This window comes from Salmo salar, chromosome 14 (assembly GCF_965601325.2).
Source record: "Salmo salar chromosome 14, fSalSal1, whole genome shotgun sequence".
Classification (NCBI taxonomy): domain Eukaryota; kingdom Metazoa; phylum Chordata; class Actinopteri; order Salmoniformes; family Salmonidae; genus Salmo; species Salmo salar.
Genome location: NC_138304.1, coordinates 37,981,471 through 37,998,531, shown reverse-complemented (window position 1 = coordinate 37,998,531; position 17,061 = coordinate 37,981,471). Strand labels below are relative to the sequence as shown.

General features: G+C 43.2%; 1 protein-coding gene across 1 annotated transcript in view; it reads right to left on the bottom strand.

Moving 5' to 3' along the window:
- LOC106569476 (GTP-binding protein REM 2) overlaps positions 1-14,961 on the bottom strand; it is a 34,299-nt gene extending 19,338 nt beyond the window's left edge. Inside the window, exons 1-4 of the mRNA XM_014140858.3 lie at positions 14,638-14,961; positions 12,753-13,068; positions 11,996-12,069; positions 2,117-2,294 (exon numbers count right to left, since the gene is read on the bottom strand). Of these exons, the coding sequence (XP_013996333.3) occupies positions 2,117-2,294; positions 11,996-12,069; positions 12,753-13,068; positions 14,638-14,649 (580 nt within the window). The 5' untranslated portion in view covers positions 14,650-14,961. The remainder of the gene's footprint in view (positions 1-2,116; positions 2,295-11,995; positions 12,070-12,752; positions 13,069-14,637) is intronic.
- Positions 14,962-17,061: the final 2,100 nt, after the last annotated feature.

Sequence of the window (17,061 nt, the reverse complement as noted above, 5' to 3'; positions counted from 1 at the left end):
TTATATCGCTATTTCTGACTTTCTTGTTGCACCTGCCTGGTTGAAATATGTTTTTCATGTGTTTGTTTGCGGGGCGCTGTCCTCAGATAATCACATGGTTTGCTTTCGCCGTAAAGCCTTTTTGAAATCTGACACAGCGGCTGGATTAACAAGAAGTTAAGCTTTATTTTGATGTATTACACTTCTGATTTTATGAAAGTTAATTATTTATAGTACTGTCGTTTGAATTTCGCGCTCTGCAATTTCACCGGATGTTGGCCAGGTGAGACGCTACCATCCCACCTGCCCATAAGAAGTTAAAGGTCATTTAAGATTGAGCCAACATATTCAGCATTTACCGTGAATGTAGTCTCCACTAACACAGGAACATTACCTTTAAATAAAAATCACTCTGTAGCGCTGAACTTCCATAATACGGATTGAATAGAGCCTAACATCACCAAGCCAAAATGATACTTATGGGTTCTTGAGGTAACAATAACACAGTTCCATTTTTTCTCCCATAAGGAGATTGCAATTGAAAACATGTATCTTCCCATATTGCTCCTCAAAGCAGCCAGAAATAGATTTTTGGTGATCACAGATAAAACAGTTTATCTGTGAAATACAGATATGGGAGATAAATGGCATAATACAGAGGCCCAGAATAGATTAACCATGACGATGGCCAGCATCCCAGAGTCACCTCTTCACTGTTGACGTTGAGACTGAGGATTTGTGAGGCGTCTGTTTCTCTAACTAGACACTTATGTACATGTCCTCTTGCTCAGTTGTGCACCGGGGCCTCCCACTCCTCTTTCTATTCTGGTTAGAGCCAGTTTGTGCTGTTCTGTGAAGGGAGTAGTACACAGCGTTGTACGAGATCTTCAGTTTCTTGGCAATTTCTCGCATGGAATAGCCTTCATTTCTCAGGACAAGAATAGACTGATGAGTTTCAGAAGAAAGGTATTTGTTTCTGGCCATTTTGAGCCTGTAATCGAACCCACAAATGCTGATGCTCCAGATACTCAATTAGTCTAAAGAAGGCCAGTTTTATTGCTTCTTTAATCAGAACAACAGTTTTCAGCTGTGCTAACATAATTGCAAAAGGGTTTTCTAATGATCAATTAGCCTTTCAAAATAATAAACTTGGATGAGCTAACAAAACGTGCCATTGGAACACAGGAGTGATGGTTGCTGATAATGGGCCTCTGTACGCCTATATAGTTAGTCCATTAAAAATCTGCCGTTTCCAGCTACAATAGTCATTTACAACATTAACAATGTCAACACTGTATTTCTGATCAATGTGATGTTATATTAAATGGACAAAAAAAAAAAATCTTTCAAAAACAAGGACATTTCTAAGTGACCCCAAACGTTTGAACGATAGTGTAGTTTACTTAATAAAAACCTATAAAAAAATGTATTGTCATTTCGCTCCAGTTGAAGCCAAGGATACTCCTCACTCACTACTTTACCTCAGATGCCAACGAATGTCAGTGAATGACGAAGCCTTTAACCTGGAATTGAGTTATTCCGACTAAGTAGTGAGGCTGCCTTCATCGCAAAAATCTCCTAATGTGGTTGTTATCGGCTGTGTGTGCAGAGCAGGCAACTGTCTCGTGAGCCCTAAGCGGCAGCCAAAATGGAGCAGTTGCTATGGCTACTCACATGCAGAGATGATATCTGCAGAGCTGATTTCTGCGTGTAAAAATGAGCACGGGATGGAATAGGAGTGATTTTTATTGGGCGGGACAGGAAAATTCCGGCGTTATAGAACTGTTGCATGATCAAGACTGTACGGTAAAAAAATTGAATGGATTCTCACTCCTGTGCCAACCTCAACCATACTGTACTGAGACATTGCAGGTGTTATGATGAGATTGGTTGGGAAAAGGGGTGGGGGTTCTATTGTATCGACTGTAAGTATGCATTTTATACATTTGCATGCGATACTGTATTATATCTGTACACTGCACTGTAGGTGATTACATGAGAATGGTGGCACAAGGTGGAAAGGAGAGACCCTTAGATTGATTGACAGGAGGTACGTAAAAAATATATGCCTTGGGCACTCATGTGATAACAGTATGTATGTGTGTTAAAGTATATATAGCGAGGATGTCCTCCCTACCCTCTGTGCTGATCTCTCGACAACGGACAAGGTCACTCTTGTTGCCCACGAGGATGATGGGAGTGTGGGGCAGTGACTCCCTGAGGATGAGGCGGAGCTGTGCAGTGCGCTGGAAACTCCTCCTGTCAGTCACCGAGAACACCAGGACAACCACCTCACACTGCAGCGTGGACAGGTCCTGCATCACACACACACACACACACACACACACACACACACACACACACACACACACACACACACACACACACACACACACACACACACACACACACACACACACCACACACACACACACACACACACACACACCCCTTAATGACACTGATACACGCTTGTTCTCTTCTCAATAACCTACCTTTTGTTTATATAAACATATTTAGCATTTTTTTATGTTTTGTTGGATAGCGTAGAGACTGAGAGAAAGAAAGGTAAAGAGTGGGCTGGATTCAAACCCAGGCAAACATGTATATTGACCACCACACCACCCAGGCTACAACCTACCTTGTTTTAATGTATGTAACATAATGAACGCTTATATCAGAGGGAGGATTTAAGATGATTATTGTGCCAGTTCTTATCCCTCACCACCTGGCATAAAGCTTATTTTAATCCTACTTTACGTTCTCTGCTGCGTGGACTCACAGGGGCTTTGTCCTAAATCCAACACAACACATTGTGCCCTTGTGAACTTCCTGATTCAGTTTGAGGCTTCTGACCCTTTTAGTGGTGGCCACTGTGGTGAAACACAAGCACTGTTTCACTGGGCTTAAATGATGTCTCCCTCCCTCTAGTCCTGGCCTGTATAGTAAACTGTGGCTCTGGAGGACAGGCCTCTCTGATTCACTTACTCAGGCACACAGAAGGAGAAGAGCTGCCAGCCCCCTCTCTTAACCCACCATAGCCAGCCCTGTCTGCCTGTGTCTGCCTGTGTCTGTTTCGGTCTGTGTGCCCTACATCCACATGGATCTGAAGGTACATTTCAGCCCTCTGGAGAGACTCCGCCTGAAAAATTCCCAGCTCCTACAAGCCAAAGAGGATTGTACCCCACAGCAGGGAATCCATGGTCTCCGGAACCCACTCCATCTCTCTCCGGAGGAGGGAGGGGAGTTAGCGGCGCGTAAGTGAGCCTGGCCACCTGTCACCGTCTGGGCTTGGTGCAGGGGGAGGAGAGGGGAGGGATGAGAGACGGGAGGAGTGGAGGGGGATGAGAGGAGGGAGGAGATGGGGTAGTGGAGTGGGACTAGCAGGCTTTGTGGAGCAGGGAGAGACAGCCACTAATCTTTGTAAGCAGCCAAGAGAAACACGGCCACGTCGGAGAAGGATGGGCGGTGTCATGACAGAGAGCTCTCCAGGGTAACTGTGCCAAAAATAAAAGGGCTTTCCATCAGTGGGATGCTTGATAACTTAACACTGTGTTTGTCTTCTAGTCAGTCAGCTCCTCTTTGTTCTGTTCCACTCAGACCATCTGTCATGGTATACTGCCCTACACACACACACACAAACATTTTTTTTTTTTCAGCTTGCATACGTGTACTACACTCTCACATGCCCACACTAATGCACACATATACTCATAGTGAGCTTGTGAGAGTCCAGTAACTTAGTGTATGTCCCCATATAATCACCAAAGATTATTGATGCACCAGGGCCTCCTGAGTAAAAGCCATAAACAGAAACAACTGAAACCTGATGTTTTCACCATGAATCTCATTCAGGATAATGTGTAAATGCAATGCAGGAAAACGGTGAATATACATGACATTAGACATAATTTTGTCAAATATGTTTTGAAGTTAAAAGTATATATATATATATATATATATATATATATATATATATATATATATATATATATATATATATATATATATATATATATATATATATATAAAAAAAAATTACAAAGAAAGCTGAATGATTTCCAATGCATTTCTAGACATACAGTTGACTTACATGCTTAGCCTCTCTGATGAAAGATTCCAAAAGAAAATTCAGTTCTTTCTCTTACTGTATATTAGTCTCTCCAAGACAGTCTGCATTCTCCTCCTGTGGTCCATTGTTCTTATTTTAAATGTGTGTAGTTCTGTTCTTGTCTATTAGTGTTCTGTATGATGTAATGTTTCATGTTTCATGTGGACCCCAGGAAGAGTAGCTGCTTCTTCAGCAATAGCTGAATGAACTACCAAATACTGTGTCCCATGTTAAACTCTGAACTCTGTAAAAACCACTCATATCTATTTGTTCTAAAGCCACTTCTTAACAAAAACAAGATGAGTTATGAGTTCAAAATAAAGCAGCTTACAGCCTGTACATGGAAAACAGTTCAGAAAGCACCCCTCATTACACCTATTCACACACACACACACACACACACACACACACACACACACACACACACACACACACACACACACACACACACACACACACACACACACACACACACACACACACACACACACACACACACACACACACACACACACACCACGTCCAGCACCACAAGAGAATAAAGAGGTCAAGAGAATGATGAATGGAGCGGGAGAGGAGTGGAGACAGAGATAGATAGGCCCAGAGACCTTCCTCTGGCTGAGGAGTCACAATCTGATAATTGGACGTAGAGCTTAAGTGGTGTTGAGGGCTGAGTTGGTTTCTTGGGGTATCGAGGGGTCACACCCCTCCGGACAGACATTATAGAGGCCATCTGGCCAACTCTGGCTGCGGCCGTACACACACACCGCAGATATACACAACAATAGATACTGGCTCCTCTATTCAGACACACAACAATAAATACTGACCCCTTTTTTCATACACACACAACAATAGATACTGACCCCTCTATTCAGACACACACAACAATAGATACTGACCCCTCTGTTCAGACACACACAACAGTAGATACTGACCCCTCTGTTCAGACACACACAACAGTAGATACTGACCCCTCTGTTCAGACACACACAACAATAGATACTGACCCCTCTGTTCAGACACACACAACAATATATACTGACCCCTCTGTTCAGACACACACAACAGTAGATACTGACCCCTCTGTTCAGACACACACAACAATAGATACTGACCCCTCTGTTCAGACACACACAACAATAGATACTGACCCCTCTGTTCAGACACACAACAATATATACTGACCCCTCTGTTCAGACACACACAACAGTAGATACTGACCCCTCTGTTCAGACACACACAACAGTAGATACTGACCCCTCTGTTCAGACACACACAACAATAGATACTGACCCCTCTGTTCAGACACACACAACAATATATACTGACCCCTCTGTTCAGACACACACAACAGTAGATACTGACCCCTCTGTTCAGACACACACAACAATAGATACTGACCGCTCTGTTCAGACACACAACAACAATATTAACTGACCCCTCTGTTCAGGCACTGTCACGACTCCTACCGAAGGTGGCTCCCCTTCCTGTTCGGGTGGTGCTCGGCGGTCGTCGTCACCGGCCTACTAGATGCCACTGATTCCCTTTCCCCCCCCCCCCCTTTCCGTTATTGTTTGCACCTGTTCTGTGTTGGGCTGATTTACTGGGCTATTTTAGCCAGTAGGCCTGCCTGCTCTGTGTGCGGGATTATTGCTCTGTATTTTTGGCTTGTGTTCACGCTATATGTGTTTAGGTGCTAGTGCGTGGTTTGCGCCGACCTTTTTCTGTCCCCTGTGTTTGGGGCACTTTGGTTTTGTGTGCGCTCAGTATCGCTGTTGGGGTGGCTTGTGTTTCACCATTGTGTTCATTAAAAGCCACTACCCTGTATTCTCTGCTTCCTGCGCTTGACTCCTCAGCCACTACGCCCAAGCCTTACAGGCACACACAACAGTAGATACTAAACCCTCTATTCAGACACACACAACAATATTAACTGACCCCTTTATTCAGACACACACAACAATAGATACTGACCCCTCGATTCAGACACACACAACAATAGATACTGACCCCTCGATTCAGACACACACAACAATAGATACTGACCCCTCTGTTCAGATACACACAACAATAGATTCTGACCCCTCGATTCAGACACACACAACAATAGATACTGACCCCTCTGTTCAGACACACACAACAATAGATTCTGACCCCTCTATTCAGACACACACAACAATAGATACTGACCCCTCTGTGCAGACAGACGCAACAATAGATACTAACCCCTCTATTCAGACACACACAACAGTAGATACTGACCCCTCTATTCAGACACACACAACACTGCTCTACATACAAACTCAGCAAAAAAAGAAACGTCCCTTTCTTAATTCGTAAAAATCTAAATAACTTCACAGATCTTCATTGTAAAGGGTTTAAACACTGTTTCCCAACAATTAATGAACATGCACCTGTGGAACGGTCGTTAAGACACTAACAGCTTACAGATGGTAGGCAATTGAGGTCACAGTTATGAAAACTTAGGACACTAATGAGGCCTTACTACTGACTCTGACCCAGACCTCCACACACCACCAGCGCATGACTTGGACATAAATAGGTGCCGGTACTCAATTTGGGTGCCGGTAATGTTTATATTTAGGTGCAGGAGCTCCACAATATTCTACAAGAGGTGTTTTTCATTTTAGCCCTTGGGATCCATCCACACCGGCTCACCTTTAAAAAAAAAATGTTTTATTGTTGTCGATCACTTGTTTTCTTTGGTGAAAATAAATTAAACTAAAATTAAACTAAACGAGCTCCAGCAGTAGAAAATATGAGGTGCCGGTACTCGGCTCCGGTGAGCTCCTGCCCAAGTCAATCAGTGCACAGCACCAAATCACACACATCCTTGTCTCCTTACAAGATAGCTACCGTGTACTGGCCTACTTCGATTGGCCTCGGAGTGCTTCCAAGGTTTTCTACCATAAATGTTGCACTTTACAGTTGTCAAATAATTATAGACACTTGCAGCAGACAGACAGTGTATTTCGATAGGCTTGCCAGTGCAGTAATGAATGGCTCTACACTGAGATCCATTCGCTCACAGCTGGCTCATACCTCCAGCATCGAAAAAGCCTGGTGGTGCATACAGGTGTGGTCAGCCTGTTAATAGAGAGAGGAAGTGCTAGAGAACCAACCCACAACCATCAAACACATCCCACTGGCCCTGAAAGATGGTGGCTGATTGTCTGCATGAGTGATCTACACGGAGATGGCAAATAGTACAGTAGAGGACATCCAGGTCCTGGCCAAGCATGTGCCAGCTATTTTAGGAAGCTGGATGACTTATTTAAGCCTGACGTCAAGACTCCCAGTCCCAGGGCTAGCTGAAGAGAAGCTCGGAGCGCTGCTGTGTGTGTGTAGATTCTCTGAGCGCTTTGTGTGTGTGTGTGTATATTCTGAAATGTTATGTGATGATGTGGCTGTATGGCTGCTGATAGTGTAGGACTCGGTTGCTTTGACATGGAAGAAGGTACAACTAGCAACAGGTGTGAATCAGCTGGGAACCAAGGAACCACTCTAAAATCACAATCTAGTTTTTATAAATGTTTTATTATCCTAATAAAATACTCCAGATAATTGGTTGGGTTATGATGAGGCACATGCAGCTACAGTAAAACCAGTGGTTCCTACCGACAATGGGAGCCAGAAGCTTTGTAGCCCACTGCTTCTACAACTACATGATGTAATCCATGTTGGGGATTTGTTCAGTCCACTGGTCACCATGGTAACCTGGGGAGGGTGGAGCACAGATGGAATAGGGAACTAGCTAGAGTTAGGCAAAATCCTCTGGGGCCAGTGCACACTGCACGTATGCTACGCATACAAGTACGCACACACACCCACAATTCGTTGCAGTCCTGCTGCTGTCAGGGTCAATGTGGCATCAGCAGTGAAAGAAGGGTGTTGGTGGGTGTGTTTGAATGACTGTGTGTGTGTGTATGTGTATGTGTGTTGGGGCGAGCGGGAGCTGGTCCAGTCTGCTCTCTCTCCTTACTGCTGCTGGGCTGGAGCCGCTCCAAACCCCACTGGCCTGCTCATGTTGCCATGGCTTAACACCTGCACTTGTATAAACATGCAGAGAATAACACATGTAATTGACTTTCAGAGAGATTTAACTACACTAAAAAAGGGTCAGTTCTGAGTAAGAAAGGGAGCACACAAACGAGAGGGGCAAGAGAGAAGGAGAGAGAGAGGAGATGGATTTTAAGATGAAAACTGCATTGTTGGTTAAGGGCTTGTAAGTAAGCATTTCACTGTAAGGTCTACACCAGTTGTATTTGGCGCATGTGATAAATACAATTTGATTCGAAATTTTGTAGAAAAATCAGGGAAAAGATGGAGGGAGGAGAAAGAGACAGCTTTACTGAAAAAAGCAAGACCAGAGAGATAAAAAGAGGTGAAAGAAAGCTTGAAAGTTGATTCCCTTTTAGAGAAATGCCTTAAAATAGAGTTCCCCTGAGCGAGACGACACTACCGATGTAAAAAAAAACATTTTTCTTTAACGTTACAGCCTTATTATAAAATGGATTAAATTGTGTTTCCCCCCCGTCATCAATCTACACACAATACCCCACAATGACAAAGCAAAAACAGGTTTTTAGATATTTCTGCAAATTGCTTGGCACACCTGTTTTTGGGGAGTTTCTCCCATTCTTCTCTGCAGATCCTCTCAAGCTCTGTCAGGTTGGATGGGGAGTGTCGCTGCACAGCTATTTTCAAGTCTCTCCAGAGACGTTCGATTGGGTTCAATTCCGGGCTCTGGCTGGGCCACTCAAGGACATTCAGAGACTTGTCCCGAAGCCACTCCTGCGTTGTCTTGGCTGTATGCTTAGGGTTGTTGTTCTGTTGGAAGGTGAGGTGCTGAGCACTCTGGAGCAAGTTTTCATCAAGGATCTCTCTGTACTTTGCTCTGTTCATCTTTCCCTCAATCCTGAATAGACTCCCAGTTCCTGCCACTGAAAAACATCCCCACAGTATGATGCTGCCACCACCAGGTTTCCTCCAGACGTGATGCTTGGCAATCAGGCCATAATTCAATCTTGGTTTTATCAGACCAGAGAATCTTGTTTCTCATGGTCAGAGTCCTTTAGGTGCCATTTGGCAACTCCAAGCGGGCTGTCATGTGCCTTTTACTGAGGAGTGGCTTCCGTCTGGCCACTCTACCATAAAGGCCTGATTGGTGGAGTGCTGCAGAGATGGTTGTCCTTCTGAAAGGTTCTCCTATCTCCACAGAGGAACTCTGGACCTCTGTCAGAGTGACCATCAGGTTCTTGATCACCTCCCTTAACCAAGGCCCTTTTCCCCCGATTTCTCAGTTTGGTCGGGCGGCCAGCTCTAGGAAGAGTCTTGGTGGTTCAAAACTTCTTCCATTTAAGAATGATGGAAGCCACTGTGTTCTTGGGGACTTTCAATGCTGCAGACATTTTTTGGTACCCTTCTCCAGATCTGTGTCTTGACATAATCCTGTCTCGGAGCTCTACGGACAATTCCTTCGACCTCATGGCTCGGTTTTTGTGAAGAGTGAAGAAGCAACTCCGGGATGCTGGCCTTCTAGGCAGAGTTCCTCTGTCCAGTGTCTGTGTTCTTTTGCCCATCTTAATCTTTTCATTTTATTGACCAGTCTGAGATATGGCTTTTTTTTTGCAACTCTGCCTAGAAGGCCAGCATCCCAGATTCGCCTCTTCACTGTTGATGTTGAAACTGGTGTTTTGCGGGTACTATTTAATGAAGCTGCCAGTTGAGGACTTGTGAGGCGTCTGTTTCTCAAACTAGACACTCTAATGTACTTGTCCTCTTGCTCAGTTGTGCACTGGGGCCTCCCACTCCTCTTTCTATTCTGGTTAGAGCCAGTTTGCGCTGTTCTGTGAAGGGAGTAGTACACAGCGTTGTACGAGATGTTCAGTTTCTTGGCAATTTCTCGCATGGAATAGCCTTCATTTCTCAGAACAAGAATAGACTGACGAGTTTCAGTAGAAAGGTCCTTGTTTCTGGCCATTTTGAGCTTGTAATCGAACCCACAAATGCTGATGCTCCAGATACTCAACTAGTCTAAAGAAGGACAGTTTTATTGCTTCTTTAATCAGAACAACATTTTTCAGCTGTGCTAACATAATTGCAAAGAGCTTTCTAATGATCAATTAGCCTTTTAAAAGGATAAACTTGGATTAGCTAACACAATGTGCTGTTGGAACACAGGAGTGATGGTTGCTGATAATGGGCCTCTGTGCGCCTATGTAGATATTCCGTTTAAAAAAATCTGCCGTTTCCAGTTACAATAGTCATTTACAACATTAACAATGTCTACTCTGTATTTCTGATTAATTTGATGTTATTTTAATGGACCAAAAAAATGTGCTTTTCTTTCAAAAACTACGAAATATCGAAGTGACCCCAAACTTCTGAACGGTAGTGTACATTTGCTAAAATTGTCATTATGGGGTATTGTGTGTAGATGGATGAGGAAAAACATTAATTTAATTAATTTTAGAATAAGGCTGTAATGTAACAAATTCTGGAAAAAGTCAAGGGTCTGAATACTTTCTGAAGGTACTGTGCTGTATCTACCTCAATTACCTCATACCCCTAAACATTGGCTCGTTACTGGTACCCCGTGCATAGCCAAGTTATCGTTACTCATTGTGTATTTATTACACCTTTTATTATTTTTCTATTATTTCTCTTTTTTTCTCCCTGCATTGTTGGGAAGGGCCCGAAAGTAAGCATTTCACTGTCCGTCTACACCTGTTTTTGTCATGAAGCATGTCACAAACACTATTTTCTTTTATTGGATGCAGGATATTAATTTAAACCAGTTTGTTACAGCAGGAAAATCATTCTGCAACAGGAAATGGGAATTATTATGTGGATTATAATTCATGGACATTTTTGTATGGGTTGACACATTTTTCGTAAGGGAAAATCAAGTCTGACATTTCATAGTGGAAATTACAAAAACTTTTCTAGCCTTTTTATACCTCAAATACACTACACGTTTTAAATGTCCTGTATTTCAGGAAAGTTGTCCTGCAACAGGGTGATAAAATTAAGATCCTACATCTGTAGGTTTAAATAATTCAGATTTAGTAAACTAGGGAGTCCTCCTGGACATCTGGTATAAAGTCCATGTGTACACACTACAGCATTGAGTGTACCATCATCATAGAAGGCTATTACCTGGTTAATATTAGACTATTACCAAGTGTACTTTATCATAATGAAATCCTCAGTGCCCCCCCAAATATTTGAATAGGACAAAACAATCTCATTCTAAAATCATTCAAAATCCCTTCCAAATTCTGCCAAAAAAGAGAGGACTGTACGCATTCAGCCTATTTATCAAAACATCTAATGAAGCAAATCATCTGCATTACCACCCTCCAAATATTTGTACTCAGACAGAAATTGGAGCAAATCACATGAATGTGAAAGCAATTTCAAGTTATCTAAGTAAGAGCTAAAAAAGGCTAAAAGTAAAATAATCTGTGGCTGCCACTGTCTCCGGGTGGCTTATCTATTCAAAATGTAGTGGCATGAACAGGAATGCAATCAGTGTCATAAAGGCAAAGTGAATTACATTCAGAGAGAAAGAGAGAGAGACCAAGACAAGACAGACAGTACAGAGAGAAGTAGTTGAACATATAGGCAGTAGTAGAATGACAGTGTAGAGCAGTGGTGTCAAACTCATTCCATGAAGGGCTGAATGTCTGCTGGTTTTTGTTATTTTCATTCAATTTGGGTCCAATTAAGGCCTAGACAACCAGGTGAGGGGAGTTTGTAACTAATCAGTGACCTTAGTTGATCAATCAAGTACAAGGGAGGAACGAAAACCCGCAGACACTTATCCCCCCGTGGAATGAGTTTTGACACCTGTGGTGTAGAGAATGCCTTAAATACCTGTTTCCAGTTGTCATAAATGATGACTGAACTCTCCTCATCGTCAACTGACACTGTGCGCTCGTAGCCTTCTCCTGTAACCAAACATGACACATGAACATACACAACAATGCTTCCACATAAAGTGATACACAAACACATCATAACACACACTCACAAATGGTTTGAGGTGGATATGCAAGAAAACATTCAGCCTATTGATTAAAGTTAACCGAGGCCTATGTCTGGTATTACACAATGATAGGCTGAGGAGTTGGAAGCACACACAGATATGGGACAAGGTTAAGGTAGCCTACAGTACGGTGGCCCACATAGAGCATTAAGGTTCCAGAAATAGCTATGTTGCAAATACCTTGACTTGCCAGGAACCATAATGAATACTTTGTGGTCTGACTCTTCATGACATGTCTCTGGCAGCACCTCTTACAGAGCAGTGTGCCCATCACTCTGCTGGAGCATTGATTGGTTGAGTGATTGGCCCAAGACTGCTGTTATTATCACCCTGACCTTTCAGACAGCCTAGTGACACAGAGTGCTTTTTTGGTCTATCTTGTAATTTCTCTGCCTTTAGAGTGCACTCAGAAAATGGGAAAAGTATCTCTCAACCTCACGAATCAGAATGATGTTGGTGTTTTGTGGCGGCTGACATAACGCTATTGACATAAAGTAGATACCACGTGCACACTGCACACACACCCACTACAATCCACACACGCACGCACACACACAAATATACACACACATTGAAGAACTTTACCACAGGCTGTTTCAGAGTCCACCGACAGAGATCTGTCTGACAGTCCAGCTAGGGACAGAGCCAGCGATGATTTTCCAACCCCATTCTGCCCAAGTAGTACGATCCTTATAGCACTCCCATGATACCCCTCCACCGCCTGACCAAATGATTCATCCTGGCAAAGAGTGTCACTGATTGGCAGTGTGGATGGTTCGTCAATCCCTGCTATACAATCACGGTCCTCTGATACGGCCTCCTCCCGCCTCAGCTGGTGCTTGATTGGTAGAGGTGTGCTTCCTCTTCTCAGAGGGGGAGCGGTGGTAAGAAACATACTGTACTGAGAGAGACAAAAAAATAGGTAGTGAGTACACGCCCCAAAGGACATGACCCTTATGAGCATGGAGCTGAGTGAATGTTCTTGCAGGAGAAGAAGAGTTACATTTGACACAAATAGTTGACACAGTAGGCCTACTACTATGGAAGCAAAGGCTGCGTTTAGACACTAATTGGTCTTCTGACCAATCAGATCCGCTCCATGGCTTTCGTGGAGTGAAATGTAACGATGCTTAGTGGGGGGCGGGTGTTGATGTGTTCAGAGGGTCCCTGGTTCAAGCCCAGGTTGGGGCGAGGCGGGTGGAAGCAAGACTGTTACAATGGGACTCTGGGATGCATTAGCAGAAAATAGGTCCAGAACATAAATGTCCATGAGCCCTCCTCCTGCATGTCACACACAAAAGCAGATAGACATGTCTACAGTAAGCTATGGGCTCTATGCACGCAAAACGTAAACACATACACCTTCGTATAGGCCTACATAAACCTTTGTGTGTGTGTGCATATGCAAACACGCACAACACACACACACACACACACACACACACACACACACACACACACACACACACACACACACACACACACAGTATAGAGACTTCAGTGTTCTCTGGTTTCAACAACTAAAGCCATCAGTTTGTGTTCCTGAGAGCATTCAGTGTGTGTACTGCAGCAGATCAGTCAGATGACCGCCATCAATATTAATACAGAAATTCATCTAGCTGGAGCACTCACCCTGGGAGCCAGCAAACAGCCAGCACAGAGCCAGGAGCAGGTGTACCTGTGGCTGAGCTCCACTCAGTGACACACAGGGATAGAGTGTATTGCTGGACTCAGACACAGTACCAATAAGAGTAATTGAAAGGGTGCAATTAATTAATCACGGTCTTTGTTGTCAAGGAGATGCAGGAGAGCAATAAAGACAGACACAGAGAAGGATCGACTGACAGGTGAGAAACTAGGTCAAACCGTAACACAGACAACATTGGGCAATAACAAAATACTACAGTACAATACTGTAGGCCTACAGGCAATGCTTTGTTGCTATACTTCTGTTTGCTCATGTTATTACCACTGTAGAACATACATTGCTCTGGCTGCTAGGCTACTGTTGGTGGTGTTGCCACTATAGTGTAATTATTAGACCCACTATTATTTCGCCCACTGATGATGACATTTTAGTTTCGAATTCAACATGTCGAGTAATTATACAGTAAAAACATCATAATAATGATCCTAATTTATGATAGAAGAGAGATGAGCCTGCTTTTTAAACAAATACTAATTGATGTGTCTGCACCTTTCGGGAAGACAACAGACAACTCGGATTGAGAGTGTGAGTTGTGCGCGTAAACATAGTGACAGCTTTGTCAGCGTGCACGTGCTACTAGAATTCCACATATCGCGAAGCTCCCAAGCCAGCTCGTAGTCTTTCCGCTGAAGACGTTATGTAGCATACATCGCACCAGTATGTAGCTTAAAGATGTAATTTGTTATAGTCTACTGAACTCAAAGAAAACGTTTGGCACATAAAAACAGTGAGGTCAGTGCTGACATTTTTTTGTCACCTTACCTGGTCAGTCATCGTGTTAAATTCTTCCTCTATTTTTCATAAATAAAGTCCCTAACTGCGACCACAATCCATGTCAAGTCATTTGCGTTCGGGAAGTATGGATGAGAGAGCACAAAATAACCGCACCAAATATCAATTAACATTGCGAAACCATTCTCCGGCTGGTAATTCCTCCCGAAGCCCCTTGGTCTCGATGTGTAGGTATTGATCGAAGAAGAGTGCAGAGCATATGAATAGGTAGCCTGGTCTACACCTGCGTCTGGGAGTATTATGAATAAGCGGCCCTTCTTGTGCACAGAAAAAAACGTTAGCACGCCCCCTTCTCATCCCCCCTCTTCTCATCCCCTCTTGTCCCAACGCCCAAGAATGCCCTTAGTGTATACCTGAGCTACACAGCTCATCTCTCTCTCTCCCACTCTCTTTCTCTCTCGCTCTCTTTCAATTCAAGGGCTTTATTGGCAAGGGAAACATATGTTAACATTGCCAAAACAGTGAAGTAGATAATAAACAAAAGTGAACTAAACAATAAAAATGAACAGTGAATATTACGGTCACGGAAGTTGAAAAATAATAAAGACATTTAAATGTAATATGTCTATATTCAGTGTTGTAATGATGTGCAAATAGTAAAAGTACAAAAGGGAAAATAAATAAACAAATATGGGTTGTATTTACAATGGTGTTCGTTCTTCACTTGTTGCCCTTTTCTTGTGGCAACAGGTTACACATATTGCTGCTGTGATGGCACACTGTGGTATTTCACCCAATAGATATGGGAGTTTATCAAAATTGGGTTTGTTTTCGAATTCTTTGTGGACCTGTATAATCTGAGGGAAATATGTGTCTCTAATATGGTCATACATTTGGCAGGAGGTTAGGAAGTGCAGCTCAGGTTCCACCTCATTTTGTGGGCAGTGTGCACATAGCCTGTCTTCTCTTGAGAGCCAGGTCTGCCTCCGGTGGCCTTTCTCAATAGCAAGGCTATGCTCACTGAGTCTGTACATGGTCAAAGCTTTCCCTAAGTTTGGGTCAGTCACAGTGTTTGTGTTTGTGAACAGAGCCCCAGGACCAGCTTGCTTAGGGGACTCTTCTCCAGGGTCATCTCTCTGTAGGTGATGGCTTTGTTATGGAAGGTTTGGGAATCGCTTCCTTTAAGTTGGTTGTAGAATTTAACGGCTATTTTCTGGATTTGGATAATTAGCGGGTATCGGTCTAATTCTGCTCTGCATGCATTATTTGGTGTTTTACGTTGTACACAGAGTATATTTTTGCATAATTCTGCATGCAGAGTCTCAATTTGGTGTTTGCCCTATTTTGTGAATTCTTGGTTGGTGAGCAGACCCCAAACCTCACAACCATGAAGGGCAATAGGTTCTATAACTGATAAGAGAATTATCTAATAAAGGTAAATGAATCAATAAACCATGATGAATTATTAGTCATACAGCATGGTTAATGAATAATCAATGTAATGATCAATGTAGGGATCGATTGGTCTGATTAGTTCCGGAAAGTCCAGGAACCACTGGAGAGGGAAATAAATGTGTGTATGCAATTAGTATAGAGAGCTAGAGAAGCAGATGGTCAAGGGAGTAAAACTTCAGAGAGTTCCTAACCTTGAAGGAAAGGAACAGGCTGAGCCAGAAGGTGATAAACAGTGTGAGAAGTTTATGGGGGTTGCAGGTCACCAACAGATTGTGTGTAAATGTATGTGCGTAAGTAAGCAAGAACTATATAATGACTGTTTTGTTATCCTGACGCCAGAACGTTCTCTGAATAAAGCTACAGAAACCTTTTGCAGAAAGCTGAGTCCTTGCCTAATTATTTTAACCCATTGTCTTACAAACCTTGGGCATTAGTCAAGGCGAATTGATTATTGATTATTATCATCAAGATATATCATTCCTTTAACAATAACTGATTCAAGTATTTTTTGCCAGATCCTAATTGGTATGTCAAATTTTATGTTCCTTTTGATGGCATAGAAGGCCCTTGCCTTGTCTTTCAGATCGTTGACAACTTTGTGGAAGTTACCTGTGGGTGGGCTGAGGTGCTGTGGTGGGCGAGGGCCGAGGTCTGTATAGTGTTTTGTGTGCTCTAGGGCTACGGTGTCTAGATGGAATTTGTATTTGTGGTCCTGGCAACTGGACCTTTTTTGGAACAGGCATTTCCTCTGGGAGCTACCATGAGTCTGCAGGTCTCAGCCAAGGTTAGGTTACTCATCACATGAACAACTGTTTACTGAACCACCTCCAACACACTCACTACACCCCAGGGATAATTAACAAGAGCCCCAGTTACTCCTTGTGGTTAATTGTTACACACTTATGGGTCTGATAAAGCAATCTCCTGTGTCTGTCTATCTCTTTGTCTGTCTGGGCCCAAGCCTCAGCAGCAGTGGCAGCTAGAGCGGGGCAGCATGTT